This window comes from Kogia breviceps, chromosome 7 (assembly GCF_026419965.1).
Source record: "Kogia breviceps isolate mKogBre1 chromosome 7, mKogBre1 haplotype 1, whole genome shotgun sequence".
Classification (NCBI taxonomy): Eukaryota; Metazoa; Chordata; class Mammalia; order Artiodactyla; family Physeteridae; genus Kogia; species Kogia breviceps.
This window is the reverse complement of record NC_081316.1, coordinates 64,286,301-64,301,665: the sequence shown is the minus strand read 5'-3', so window position 1 is coordinate 64,301,665 and position 15,365 is coordinate 64,286,301. Positions and strand designations below refer to the sequence as shown.

At 40.9% G+C, this 15,365-nt stretch overlaps 1 protein-coding gene across 2 annotated transcripts in view; it reads right to left on the bottom strand.

Moving 5' to 3' along the window:
- THAP12 (THAP domain containing 12) overlaps positions 1–15,167 on the bottom strand; it is a 31,831-nt gene extending 16,664 nt beyond the window's left edge. For both annotated transcript variants that reach the window (XM_067038473.1, XM_059067808.2), the window contains exons 1-2: positions 14,756–15,167; positions 1,302–1,422 (exon numbers count right to left, since the gene is read on the bottom strand). In XM_067038473.1, the coding sequence (XP_066894574.1) occupies positions 1,302–1,422; positions 14,756–14,844 (210 nt within the window). In that variant the 5' untranslated portion in view covers positions 14,845–15,167. The remainder of the gene's footprint in view (positions 1–1,301; positions 1,423–14,755) is intronic.
- Between the last annotated feature and the right edge of the window lie 198 nt (positions 15,168–15,365).

Sequence of the window (15,365 nt, the reverse complement as noted above, 5' to 3'; positions counted from 1 at the left end):
TAAAGAATTATGTGGAAATTAAAAAAGCGAAAATAGTTCTGTTCTATGCTCTGACTATAAACAAGAATATGAGTGCACTATATTTTATATTTCTCACATTAGTCTTATTGGAATTAACTAATTAAGAGACCATATTTATTAATAAAATAAAAATGTAAAAATGCATAGGGCTTGTTTATTTAAAATAATTTGGGATATTTTTACTTAATGTCAAGAACATAAAGTTTGCCTTTTAAACATATGAAATCTCTTAATTTGATCATTATTATCCTCTTAACAAAGCAAGGCAAAAATATCCCTCAAATATTTGTGATTAAACTGTTGAACCGGAATTGGCTCACCTCCCAATGACTTCACAAGTATCTGCTTCAATTAATTTTGAGAAATAAAATAACCCAATCATTCTTTAGTTTTCTGATGCCTCTGCAAAATGTATCTGAAAAAAATATCAAAATAAATTGCTGCATAACAATATATAGTGTACCTTCAAATCAAGCTTATGTCTAGCCCAATAACTGAGATGATACATGTTTTAATACCTAAACAAGAATATATTATTTGTTTAACAAAACTGTCTTCCTAACTAGTTTTTAAGTGTTTCAGGTCTGCTTCATTTCAATCAAATCTGTCCTATTTGTGCCTTTTATGAATCATAGCAGTAACAGAATCACAGAGGGTTAAAAGTCTTAGACCTCAGGAATTATCTGATCTAATTTCTTCATTAGAAATTGGGGCTCAGAGAGGGGAAGTGACTTGGCCAAAATCACAGTTAACAGTAGCAAGGCTGAGAGAGTCAGGTTTTGATATGAAATTGCAAATTACTGACAGAAATGTTTTCTTACATTAATTGCATGATTCGCTTCCTGTTGTATCCAGCAAATAAAAATTAAGGGTTGGTTCTAACAGTACATACAAAACTTTGAAAACAAAGAGCTCTATTCCTTGATGAAGATTTCACTCATAAAAAAGCTCTAGAGAAGCTGATCCAAATAAAAATGCCAACTTTACTTTAAATATACACATTTATAATCATCTAAAATTTTCTGAAGGCTACAAAAGAAGTTTAAAAGTGGCTACGTCTGGTGAGTAGGAATGGGGCATCAAAAACAGAAGGGTTTAAAAAAAAACAGGTTTTTAAGAACAAAATAGATACTATTAAGCTCCAAATTTGTCTTCATCTTAAAAAAAAAAGTGGTGTAAGGATACTCTCCAACATTAATATATAAAGATTTACATTCCAACCAAATAGTGAGTAAGTAAGAGAATACAAAACAAAAAAAACAAGCCCTCTGGTTACTTACTGTTCTACAGATCATAGAAGTCTCAAAGTGTTTGGCACACAATCGATAATGTTTATTTAGTTGATCAGGTGTTTTATCTTCTAAGTCTGCTCTCCTACAATTCTCCACCCACTTCTGGCATCTATAAAAGTAAAACCAAAATACAATAATGGAATATGAGCTCAACACTTAAATTTCAGCATTCAGTTTTAAGGTAAATATCTATTATGGACAATGGATTCCTGCTCCCCTATAACCAAAGAACATAACATAATTTGGAGAAGCTGATTAATAACAAAATGAGAGCTGGAAGAAACCTTAGAAATCATTTAGTACATTCAATTAAAGACAAGGTTAAGAAGTAACTCACTCAGAGTCATGTACAAAATCAGCAGCAAAACTAGAACTTAAACCTGAATCTTTCAACTCCCAGGACATCCTGGCATCAGAGAGGACTCAATCATCAGCAATACAAGCAAAAACCTGCACAAGCATGAGGCCAATGGCTTAACATTCCCCTCAGGATTTCAACTTAAACAAGCATATGAAAAGACACTGTCATTGTAGAAAATTAGTAAGTAGATGTTCTATAAATAACTAGAGTTGATTATGGAAGCATGATGGCTGTATTCATTTGCTTTATTATGAACATGATTATCTACAATGATGTACAAACTAGATTGCAAGCTCCATGAATGCAGGGATTGTGTCTACACAATCTAGTACACAGACAATGTTAAAGATAGTGAATGAGACAAAGTCCATGTCCTCTTGGTGCTTAAATATCTGCAAAAAAACCCATCATCATCTTCTTCTTCTTCATCATCATGCTTATTCTTCATCATCACCACAATGCTTATTAAGCACGTATTAAGAGCCAGACACTATTCTAAATTGTTTCCAAAGGGGATAGAAATGTTCTATGTACCTAAAAGGGGAAAAATAAGCTCTACTGGTAGAAATTTCAGGAAAACAAAATTGAATATAAGTTGATTTTAAAAAAAACTAAAACAAAGGGAGTACTATTATTATTATCCCCCTTGTGCAGATGAAGAAACGAAGGCACAGAAATATTAAGTAATTTGTTAAAGGTTACAACTAGATCTTTCCTTCATTCTTCAAGCTTCTAAGAATAAAAGTCCGCCATGAATATATAGTGTCACAAACTTGAAAATATTTATTTTATAATTACATCAGAGTATATTTTCTTATGTCTTAACATTACAAATTTACCACTAAACACACACAACACTCTGACACTTAATTCACTCCACTCTCAATATGTAAAACCATGGTGAAATGTTGATTACCTAACCTAAACTAAAACCACACCTAAATTGTTCATCTCATTTGACCAAGAAGTAATACTATACACAGTAATGATGCCTAAGATGTCCATATTTTAATCATAGTTTTACACAGCTGTACAATATGATTATAAATATTTCATGTTTCAACATCTAAATTATTTGGTATAAAATAATTTGCCATATTGCTAGAGTTAAGTTTGTTTTTTAATTCTTAAATCTCTGAAGACCTTCCACACAGACAACTACTGTCTGTATTATTTCTGAACTAAGTTGAAATAGCTTTCTGGTAAAAGGAACACTCAGATTCAATCAAGAAAGGTTGAGCATCACTTTGTTATAGAGCAGAAACTAACACACCATTGTAAAGCAATTATACTCCAATAAAGATATTTTTAAAAAAAGAGAGAAAGGTTGAGCAGAGAGGCCAATTAACTACACCTACGTGTTCCATATCAAATACCTAGAAATAAACCTAGTGAAAGATGTGTAAGACCTCTAAAAGAAAAAATTTTTAAATAGCTTAAATAAATGGAGGGATATACAAGTTCATGGATTGGTACACTGAATCCTAAAGATACTGGACTTCTCTGGTGGCGCAGTGGTTAAGAACCCACCTGCCAATGCAGGGGACATGGATTTGATCCCTGGTCCAGGAAGATCCCACATGCCGCGGAGCAACTAAGCCCGTGCACAACTACTGAGCCTGCGCTCTAGAGCCCGCGTGCCACAACTACTGAGCCTTCGTGCTGCAACTATTGAGGCCTGCAGGCCTAGAGCCCGTGCTCCACAAGAGAAGCCACCAATGAGAAGCCCGCACACCACAACGAAGAGTAGCCCCCACTTGCCACAACTACAGAAAGCCCGTGTGCAGCAATGAAGACCCAAAGCAGCCAAAAAAAAAAAAAGATATCAATTCTCCTCCAAATGATTTACTGATTTAATACAATCACAACAAGTTCTTTTGTGTATGTCTCTGTGTGTGTGTGTGCGTCTGTGTGAGAGTCAGAGAGAGAGAGAGACAGAGAGAGATACAGAGAGAAATGACAAAGATCATTCTAAAACTTTATACAGAAATTCAAAGGACTAAGCATAGTTAAGACAATCTCGGGGGAAAAAAAGTTGAAAGACTTATACTACCAGACAGTAAGACTTATTATAAAGGTTATTAAGACAGTGTGGTATTGGCACAAGGATAAAACAATGGAACAAGATCAAGAGCTGTGGATGCTTAAGACAAAGGTAACATTGCACAGCAGTGAAGTCAAATTTTTTCAATAGTGCTGAATGGGATATCCATATGAAGAAAAATGAATCCTGACATGTATTTTTACACCATATACAAAAAAATAAATTCCAAGTGAATTGTAGCTCTAAATATGAAAGGTAAAGCAAAGTTTCTAAAAGATAACACAGTAGACCATCTTCATCACCTTGGCACAAAGATCTCTTAAAAAGGCAACAGAAAACATAAACTCTAGAGGAAAAGATGAATACATTAGGCTACTTTAGAGTTAATAACTTTTCTTCATTAAAAGAAGCCACTTAAGAGTGAAACGGCAACCCACAAAAGGGAAGAAGGTATCTGCAATACATAGATCCAACAACGAACTCATATCCAAAATATATATGAAGAACTCCCACAAATAAATCAGACAACCCAATATAAAAATGGGCAAGAGACTTGAAAAGGCAATTAACAATAAAAAGCTGGCCAATACACATGAAAAAAAAATAATAATAGGACTTCCCTGGTGGAGCCATGGTTAAGAATCCGCCTGCCAATGCAGGAGACACAGGTTCAAGCCCTGGTCAGGGAAGATCCCACATGCTGCGCAGCAACTAAGCCCATGCACCACAATTACTGAGCCTGCGCTCTAGAGCATGCGAGCCACAACTACTGAACCCACGTGCCACAACTACTGAAGCCCGTGTGCCTAGAGCCCATGCTCCGCAACAAGAGAAGCCACCTCAATGAGAAGCCCCTGCTCACCGCAACTAAAGAAAGCCCGCATGCAGCAACGAAGACCCAACACAGCCAAAAATAAAATATAAATAAATTAATTTTTAAAAAATAATAAACAATTTTTTAAAAAGCTCAATCTCATTAGTCATGAGGAAAATACTAATTAAAACTGTAAATATTACTACATACTCATATGAATGACTACGATATAAAAGAAATAATACCCAATGTTGATGAGAAGGTGAAACAACTTGGCCCATCAAGGGTGGAAAGGATAAACTGTGGTATACTATTATATAAAGACTACTATGGCAATGGGAATGAATGAACTAGTTAGACCTCAGAAACATAATGTTGAGCACAATAAGCCAGGAGTACATACTATGTGATTCCTTTCACATTAAGTTCAAGAATAGGCAAAACTACAGGGAGATCACCTCTGTGCTTTGTGACCACCTAGAGGGCTGGGATAGGGAGGGTGGGAGAGAGGGTGATGCAAGAGGGAAGAGATATGGGAACATATGTATATGTATAACTGATTCACTTTGTTGTAAAGGAAAAACTAACACACTATTGTAAAACAATTGTACTCCAATAAAGATGTTTAAAAAAAAAAGAAGGCTGACAGCTAAAAAAAAAAAAAAAAAAAAGAATAGGCAAAAGTAGAATCACTATGGTGATTGTGCAGAAAAAGAGTTAACAGAGCAGGCCTGAGACTGCTATCCTCAGAAAGGCTTGTTTTTAAGGATGGTCTTTTGGCTGAAGTCTGGGAACTTGGCTGGTAAACAGTTCCCTACACTGACATAAAACTTCTTCTAACTGATAAGGTGACTTATGGAGCCCAGACTGTGCAAACAGTATGACTTTTAATGAGCACCTGCCTTCCTTCTGGGAGTCTGGAATTTTAGCATATGCTAAGCAGAGTGTGTCTAAATGACCAGACCTCAATAAAAACTTTGGGCACTGGGTCTCTAACGGGCTTCTCTGGGCAGAAACATGGCACAGATGTTGCATTTTCATTAGTGGGGAAAGTGGGATCTGAGTGACCCCTCATGGGAGGGAGAGAGCATAAGGAAGCCTACACATGGATCCTTCCATACTCTACCTGTGTCTTTTTCCTCTCATGATCCAGATGTGTGTTCTTACTACATGGCTGTAATAAATCTTAGCTGTGAGTACAATTAAACACTGAGTTCCATGAGTCCCGGTAAATCTCTGGATATGGCGGTGGCTTGGAGACCCCCAAAACGGTAATGATAGTGAACAGTGGATACATTTGGAGAGAGGTAATGACTAGCAGTGGGCACAAAGGAGGCTTCTGAGGTGCTAGTAATGTTCTATAGCTGGAATGTGACCTGGGCATATTCAGTTTGTAAAAATTCATCAAGTTCTAGACTACCATTTTTGCACTTTTTCCTATGTATGCCATATACCAATAAAACAGCTCCCCATCACTCTTCCCCTTCTCCTCAATAACCAATTAATCTAATGTATGTGAAGTCAAACAGTGTCTACTATGGGGGAGAGTAGGATAATGACTGAAAGGGCCACAGGGGAGAAGAAGTTTGGGATGTTAGTAATATTCCATTTATTTTTAATCTGGGTAAAAGTTTCATGGACATGTTACTCTGAAAATCTAACAAGCCATACACTTATGATTTGTGATCTTCTGTATATATATGTTTTACATCAATAAGTTATAAAAATTACATATAACCACAAGCCTTTTCTACATGCATAAATGTATTTGTTTTGTTTTTTTTCGTAGTAGTTATGAGACTTGTGGCTAGATCTTGGGTTTTTTTTTCATACATGTATTTGTGTATGTGTTAAGATGTATACACACACTTATACAGTTATCTCTCAATTATTTTTTTTAACCAATGTCTTCCCTGTCCTAGCTCTCCCTGTTGCTGTTCTGTGTCCTGTACTCCAGATTCTGTAGCCTTTTTTTTTCCCTTGGCAGAGTGGAATGACTCCCCCAATCCATCTACTTCCAAACTAGCCTTACCTTTCTCTCACCCCTTCTCCAAGTGTAAAATGCTTTAAAAAGCCAATTTGAGAATATCTTTCCCTGCTTAAGATCCTTTAGTGACTTCCCGTTACCCTTAGGATAAAGAACCAACTCCTCACATGTCTTGTAAGATTCTGTACAATCTAGATCGTCAACATTTCCCTCTTCATATCGCACCCACCCTTGCACTCTGCCCCCTCACATGCCTTACTTCAGTTTCATGCATGCACTGTGATCCCTTTTATCCTAGAGCTGTTCCCCATGCTGTTTATTCAACCTAGAATCCTCTTCATTGCCTTTTTTTACTTCCTTTACACAGGAAAGCCTTTGCAAACATCAGCCATCAGATCTTAGCTCAAACGTCACTTATTGAGGAAAACTTTTCAGATTTGAAGAGTATGTACCCCCACACACACACCCAGATACGTAAAACTCCTCTACCTCTCTGTACAGTAGTCTCCCCCTTACCCATGGGGGATATATTCCAAGACCCTCAGAGGATGCCTGAAACCACGTATAGTACCGAACCCTATATATACTATGTTTTTCCAGTACTAACGGGTGGGGTGTATACAGTGTGGATGTGCTGGACGATGGGATGATTCACATTCTGGGCAGGACAGAGTGGGATGGTGCAAGATTTTGTCATGGCTACCCGGGACAGCTAAAAGTTATGAATTTCATCCTGCCAAATCCAATGGTCACCTTCTATCCTCAACTTAATCACTCTTTCAGTACTATTCAACCACCATTGACCACTCCTTTTTAAGTTTTATTTGTAATTTTTTCCTTCAATGGTCTTCAACTTATGCAGAATTTCCAAACCATATTCCAAGGAACACTAGTCAAAGAATTGTTCCAATTAAAAAAAAAGGTTTCACAGTCAAATAAGTTTGGATAATATTACATACTTTATCCTACATTTGGGGTTTTAGATATTCCTGTAGGACCTTGAATAAGTTAGCTAACCTGTGTCTGCTTTGCTCATCTGAAAGTATTCCCAGTGAATTTAAGGTTCTTGCCTCCTCACAAAAGAATGTGGAGATGATGTGATAGGTAAGAAGTAGATTTACCGTACATCCACGGTGGTGCAGTGGTTAAGAACCCGCCTGCCAATGCAGGGGACAAGGGTTCGAGCCCTGGTCCGGGAAGATCCCACATGCCGCGGAGCAACTAAGCCCGTGCGCCACAACTACTGAGCCTGTGCTTTACAGCCCTGCAAGCCACAACTACTGAAGCCCACGTGCCTAGAGCCTATGCTCCACAACAAGAGAAGCCACTGCAATGAGAAGCCCACGCACCGCAACAAAGAGTAGCCCCCGCTCGCTGCAACTAGAGAAAAGCCTGTGTGCAACAACAAAAGACCCAATGCAGCCAAAAATAAATAACTAAATAAATTTTTAAAAACAAGTGGATTTATTTAGAGAGAAACACACTCTACAGTGTGGGCCATCTCAGAAGGCGAGAAGCCTTGGGAAACACACTCCACCGACAGAGTGTGGGCCATCTCAGAAGGCAAGAGAACCTCAAAATATGGCATGGTTAGTTTTTATGGGCTGGGTAATTTCATAGGCTAATAAGTGGGAGCATTATTCCAACTATTTGGGGGGGCAGGGAGGGGGCTGGGATTTCCAGAAATTGGGCCACCTCCCACTTTTTAGCTTTTTATGGTTGGCCTCAGAACTGTCATGACGCTAGTGGGTGTGTCATTTAGCTAATGTATTACAATAAGCATATAATAAGGCTCAAGGTCTGCTGGAAGTCGAATCTTCCGCCATCTTGGAATCTTGGATCTAGTTGGTTCTAACCAGTTTTTTTTTTTTTTTTTGCGGTACGTGGGCCTCTCACTGTTGTGGCCTCTCCCACTGCAGAGCACAGACTCCGGACGCGCAGGCTCAGCGGCCATGGCTCACGGGCCCAGCTGCTCCACGGCATGTGGGATCCTCCCCCACCGGGGCACGAACCCATGTCCCCTGCATCGGCAGGCGGACTCTCAACCACTTCGCCACCAGGGAAGCCCCTTAACCAGTGTTTGTCATGTCCTATGGCTATGTCATTCTTTTAAAGGTTGTGCCCTGCCCCCTTCCCTCCTGTTTCAAACTATCTCAAAATTTATTGCAAGGGTTAATTGAAATAGTGTACATAAAACACATAGAATAGTGCCTGGCACACAAAATAAAGTATTCTCTAAGTATTATTGTTATTATTACAACTCACAGCATTGTTTGGAGGATTAAATGAGAGCATATGAAAGTACTTTAAGACTGTACCTTACAGAAGTGATTCTCAAACTTCGTAGTCTCAGGACTCCTTTACCTCTTAAATTATTAACTATCTAAAGAACTTTTGTTTATGTGCATTTTATCTAACAATGTTCATAATTACAGAAACTAAAACTTAGAAATTTAAAAAATATTTATTAATTCATTAAAAATAGCAATCCCATTACATGTTAACATAGATAACATTTTAACAAAATAACTATTTTTCCAAAACAAAAAACATTTAGTGGGCTTCCCTGGTGGCGCAGTGGTTGAGAGTCTGCCTGCCGATGCAGGGGACACGAGTTCGTGTCCCGGTCTGGGAAGATCCCACATGCCGCGAAGCGGCTGGGCCCGTGAGCCATGGCCGCTGAGCCTGTGCGTCCGGAGCCCGCAACGGGAGAGGCCACGACAGTGAGAGGCCCGCGTACCACAAAAAAAACAAAACCAAAAACAAAAAAAACATTCAGTGAAAAGAATGGCACTGTTCACCATCTTTGCAAATCTCTTTAATGTCTAACTTAACAGAAGATACCTAGATTCTCACATCTGCTTTTGTATTTAATCTGTTGCCATATGTTGTTCTGGTTGACTTCAACCAAAGACAATGACTCCTCAATGACATACAGTTTAAAAGGTTATTACAATATTCCTCTGTTTCCCATATAATTGTGGATGTTCTTTGATAGGGCACTGAAGTCCACAAGTGGTGGTTTCTTAAAGATTAGCTGCAATGTGGAATCTGAAACCAGACCAATGAGCCTTTTCACACTGTTTCATTAAAATCCATTAGTCTAACTTGCACTTTGAATAGCACTTTTATCCATGCATGTCTTTGTAAAATCATGAATTTATCAGTTTGAGTTAGGCAGACCATTGGAATGGTAACACATTTCATTATACAATATATTAAAAGTCACATTTATCAATATCACCAATGATTGCATCAGAAAAGTCTAAATGTTAGAGAGCTGTCAAGCTCAAAGTGATGAATATAAATTTTCCAAAATTCTAATTTTTCCTTGAATGCTTGGCTGTCAGTTGCTTATTTTGTTCATTTCAAAGAAAATGTCTACCAAACACCTGCATCTGAATAATCATACTTAGAAAATTTTATAGAACACAAAATATACTTTATCTGAGCAGTGATTTCATAATGTTACATAGCCCCTAAAAAACTCCACTGTACACTCCTGAGAGAATAAGCATGAAAATAGCAAATAATATCAGTGTTATTATGAAGTAGTTTTTACCTTGTAGACTCCTTGAAAGGGTCTTGGAGACCCTCACAAGTGCCTGGGAAACCACCGTTTTACATTTTACATCTTAGAGTACATCAACTCTCAATTAACTTTGATTAAATTACCAAAGAAACTTGGAAGACCTCACTACCTCAGGGATGAGTCAGTACTAACTGCCTGAGGAGGAAGAAGAACCCTTCAACTGCCCAACTCTCTCTAATAATAAGAGCAATACATTAGCTCTACCTTTACCTGGTCTGGGGATGAGTTCCACTGTGACCTGCCCCCAGGTTCCTGCCAAGCTTGGGCATTAGTCAAGCCATCCTGGGGCAATAATGATTTAGGCATTTTTTTTTTTAACTTTAACTTCAGGTAATCTATCTCCCTGCCACTGCCCTAAGGTGAGCTGCTTCTATTATATTTTTTTAAAGTACATTAATGCCACTTTTTCTAAACCAATATGAGATATTAGGGTATGAAATTCCACATAGTGCCATTTATTGACTACACTCTTGAATTTTAAGTTACCTCTAAATAGCTGTTTCTACAAGTGTGCAAGGCATTCATAAATATGATGAATGGGAAATGTACTACTTAATCACATTAAATATACTTATCTTTATTGTTAGTTAACAATGCGAGTTAACTTTTGAATAATAGAGGGTGGCAATGTCACCTTTTATCAACCCTCCCTACAACCCATTTACAGAAAAAAAAAAAAAACTAGTTATAATCACTAACCCTAAGAATACTGTTATTAATTCAATAAACAACTCTGGAAACTACTGTACTCCTTTATTATAATTAACTCTGGGCACAGTGGAAAAAACTGTCAAATTCAGTAGAATTTGAAATCCTATAGTATTGACCTTTGGTTTAGAAAAAATGTTAAGAGCTTTAATACACTGTTAAGTAAAATAAGCCAGACACAAAAGGACTATTATTGTATGATTCCACTCATAGTATGAGTAAAAAGTACCTAAATCAAATTCATGGAGACTGAAAAGTTGACTGGGATATGAGGAGTTATTGCTTAATGGTTAGAGTTTTTGCTCAGGGTAATGAAAAAGCTGTGGAAATAGATAGTGGTGATGATTGCAGAACATAGTGAATGTAACTAATGCCACTGAATTATACACTCAAAAATGGTTTTAAAAAAATGGTTAAAATGGCAAATTTTATGTTATACTACTGCCATTTTATATAAGGGACTTGAGCATCCATGGATTTTGGTATCCACAGGGTGGGGGGGAGGGTCCTGGAATTAATCCCCTGCAGATACCAAGGGACAACAGTATATTTTTATCAAAAAATTTAAAAACTAATAATGTAACATACCAAAAGCCACTGAACTGCACACTTTAAATGGGTGAATTGTATGGTATGTGAATATCTCAATAAAGATGGTGGTGTTTTTTTTTTTTTTACAAATTTACTTATTTTATTTATTTATTTTAGGCTGCATTGGGTCTTCATTGCTGGGCGTGGGCTTTCTCTAGTTGCAAAGAGTGGGGGCTACACTTCGCTGCGGTGCACGGGCTTCTCATTGTGGTGGCCTCTCTTGTTGCAGAGCACAGGCTCTAGGCATGGGCTTCAACAGTTGTGGCTCACGGGCTCAGTAGTTGTGGCTCACAGGATCTAGAGCACAGGCTCAGTAGTTGTGGCGCACAGGATTAGTTGCTCCGCGGCATGTGGGATCTTCCCTGACCAGGGCTCGAAGCCGTGTCCCTGCATTGGCAGGTGGATTCTTAACCACTGTACCACCAGGGAAGCCCAATAAAGATTTTTTTTTAAAAAAATATTAAGAAAAGTTCATAATTTGGTCTTGAAACACTCAAGGGGCTCTTACATAAAAAGGGCACCGGGGAACTCCTTGGTGATCCAGTGGTTAAGACTCCACATTTCCACTCTAGGGGGCACGGGTTTGACCCCTAGTTGGGGAACTAAGATCCCACATGCTGCATGGCGAGGCCAAAAATAAATAAAATAAAATAATAAAATTTAAAAATAAAACAGGCAACAGCTTTGTTCATTGTCACCCTAAGAAAACCAGGACCTCCCAAGCATAAATTATAGGGCACATTTCCACTCAATAAAAGGAAGAAACAATAGCCAATGCTGTCCAGAATCCTCAAGTATCCCCTCACAGAGAAACTGGCACTGGAGGTGTTTTAGCAAAGGCTCACCTGTCAGAAATGCGCAGGATCCCTAAAGGATCCATAAAAAAATTGATATGAAATTGTGTCGATGTCTTTTCTCAACGGTCCTTACATTAGATTTCCAAAGGGGACAGAGACCCAAAAAAGGTTTAAAAGCCACTATTCTTGAAGGAATTCTGACACTTCAAAGGATACTGCACTAGATCTAAAAACTCCTTCCAAATCTGAGACTGTAAGCCCCGAAAGGACATATTCCCTGACTAAGAAGCATAATGAAAAGAGTATTCACTACCTATGAACATGAACAACCTGTGGTCCAGAAATGACTAGTGGTGCCCTCATTACACAAGTGAAATATACTCCCAATTTGGCTCAAAGGAAGATTAATGCTGAATGAAGTGAGGTTCAGTCAGATTAAGATGCTCCTCTCCTCTGCTCCCACAGAACCCAACAGCTTTTCCTCACTCTCTTGAGCTAGTTCCTCCTCATCTCCCTGAACTTTAAACACTAGGAACACCCCAGGGTTCAATCCTCATACCTACTCTGCTTTATTTACCTGGTTCCACGGTTTTAAATACCCTCTATAAATTGAGAACACCCATATTTACAATCTCCAGTCTGGAAGTCTCTAAATTCCTGACTTGTATATCTTTTTATGGTTTTAGCTCTTAAATATTTAGATCATTGATCTAAATATGGACCATTTTGAGTTCACTGATGTATACAGTATGAAGACATCTATTCTTGAATGTCTATCAGGCCTCTCAAACTTCACATGTCCTAAATCAAACTTTTAATATTCCTCCACCAAACCTGCTCCTCCCTATCTTCCATAGCTCAATAAAGGCTCAGATTAAAAATCTTAAGAGTCATTTTGACTTCAGTTTTTCTCTTACAACCTACATCTACACCATTAACAAATCCTGTTGGTTTCACCTTCCAAAATATATCTCAAATGCAACTACTTACCACCTCCCCTTCTATTAAGCTGAATTATCGCAATTGCCTTTAACTGGCCTTTCTGTTCTCACCTCTGCCTCCCTACAATGTATTTAACAAGTACCCAGTGATCCTGTTTAAAGTATACTGTCTCTCCCCTCTAAACCCTTCCACGACTTCCTATTTCACTCAGCATAAATGCCATAGTGCTTTCCACCGCCTACAATGGCCTACACAATTTGCCCCTACCACATACACACGCACATTTTTCTGGTTTCATCTTTCCCTCTCCCTCCTTCCTTAAACCAGCTTTAGAAGTCCAACCAGACTTCTGGTTGACCTCTAACAAGCATGCCCTGCCTGTGCATTTACTGTTTCCAGAGACTGAAACGCTCTTCCCCTAGATACCTCCACGGCTGACCCCCTAACCTACTTCTGGTCTTTGCTCAAATACACCCTCTTAGTGAAGCCTTCTCTGGTAATGCTATTTAAAATAGCAATCGTGCCTCCCCTGCTACTCTTATTCCCCTACCTTACCCCCCGTCAAACACTTGCTTTTTCTCCATAGTATTTATCACCATCTGACACAAGGTATGTTTACTTATTTCCCCCCACTAGAACGTAAACTCCATGAGAGCAGGGACTTCGATTTATTCATCTGTACCCTCCCAGTGCTCAGAATAACGCCTAGTACCTAATAGGCCTTCGATAGATATTTGTAGAACTAATAACAGCATGCTATATTATCATCGCCTGCTTACCTATCTGCCTCCTTAATGGACTGTAAGCTTTCTGCAAGCAGCAACGCTACCTCGTTCACTGTGAATTTCCGGTACCTCTAATTGTTAGTGCCCTAGCACACAGTAGGCGTTGATCTGAAATGAATGAATCAACAAGGGATGCCAAGGAAAAAATCCTCAGCCTTTCAAACACCCCTTTCAAACACAGTCCCCACTCTCTAAATACAAGTCTGAGCGTGTGGGTTACCTCATAGAAGAGGTTTCAATACCAACTCCCATGCCCTCTCGCGCACCCCGCCCCCGCCCCACCCCCCGTTATCCCCACATTAACTAAGTGAGATAATGAGTAACGGTCAGAGCCAGAATCTGAACCATGAACAAGTCCGAAGGAGGGAGCAGTTGTGACCTGACTTGAGATCAAAGGTGGCCGGACTCCAAAAAGAAACACTGTCCCGGGGGTAGAAGGGCCCCGGTGACCACAACCATAGAATCCAAGTCCCTCTTTTGACAGCTGGGGAAACTAAAGCCCAGAGACGACAGAGACTTGTCCGAGGTCACACGAGCTAATCAGGGCGAGAACCCACCTTACCCCGCCCGCGCCGCCCCAGTTGCCTCTAATTTCGGGTGGAGCCCTACGCGCCGAGCCCCCGCGGGCGCACGTGCTCCAAGGCCCTCGAGCGCCAGCCCGCCCACGGCTAGAGGCCCGCTCCCCACCTCGGAGCCGGGCTGGGGTCGACAATTGTGCCCCCCCACGCCCCTCTTAGCCCCGGAGCCTGCCCGGGGACGGCAGTTGGCAGCGCGCATCGCGGAGGAGGGCCCGGGCTGCCAGCTTCGCGCCCACCGCTCACCTGGCTGGATCCCGCGGGAACCTGAAAAAGGCCAGGTCCGACTGCGTGCTCTTCCGCGTGCAGTTGGGGGCCGCGCAGAAGTTCGGCATCGTCGTCTGCCCGCCGGCCGGCCCAGCCCTCCCCTCCCCGCCTCCTCAGGGCAGCCCGCCCGCCCGTCGGGGCCGGGGAGGGGAGCCAGGCCGGCCGGCCGGCTCGTTAGGGCCGGCGCGCCGGGGGGAGGGGCAGGCGGGAGAGAAGCCGCGAGGGGCAGGAGGGGCGCCGCGGTCCGAGGCCGGGCTGGGGATGCGGCTCCACAGTGCTGTGAGCGGCCGGGAGGATTTACCGCCGCCGCCGCCGCTGGTGCACCTCCCGCCCGCCCGGGACGCTGCCGCCTCCTTCCCACAATGCACCCTGGCGCCCGGGGGTGCCCTCTCTTCCCTCAGCCTTCCTCCCCCGCCCCCTCCTTTCCGCCGAGTTCTCCGCGGGCGGGCACGCGCAAGGAAGCGCGCCTGCTCGGGTGTGGCGAGGCGGAGGCGGAGGCGGGGCCTGGCCCAGGCTGCCTCAGTGCGCCTGCGCACGGCCTACCCCGAGAGTGGAGGGAATGGCGCGTACGGGCGTGTCTCCCGGACTC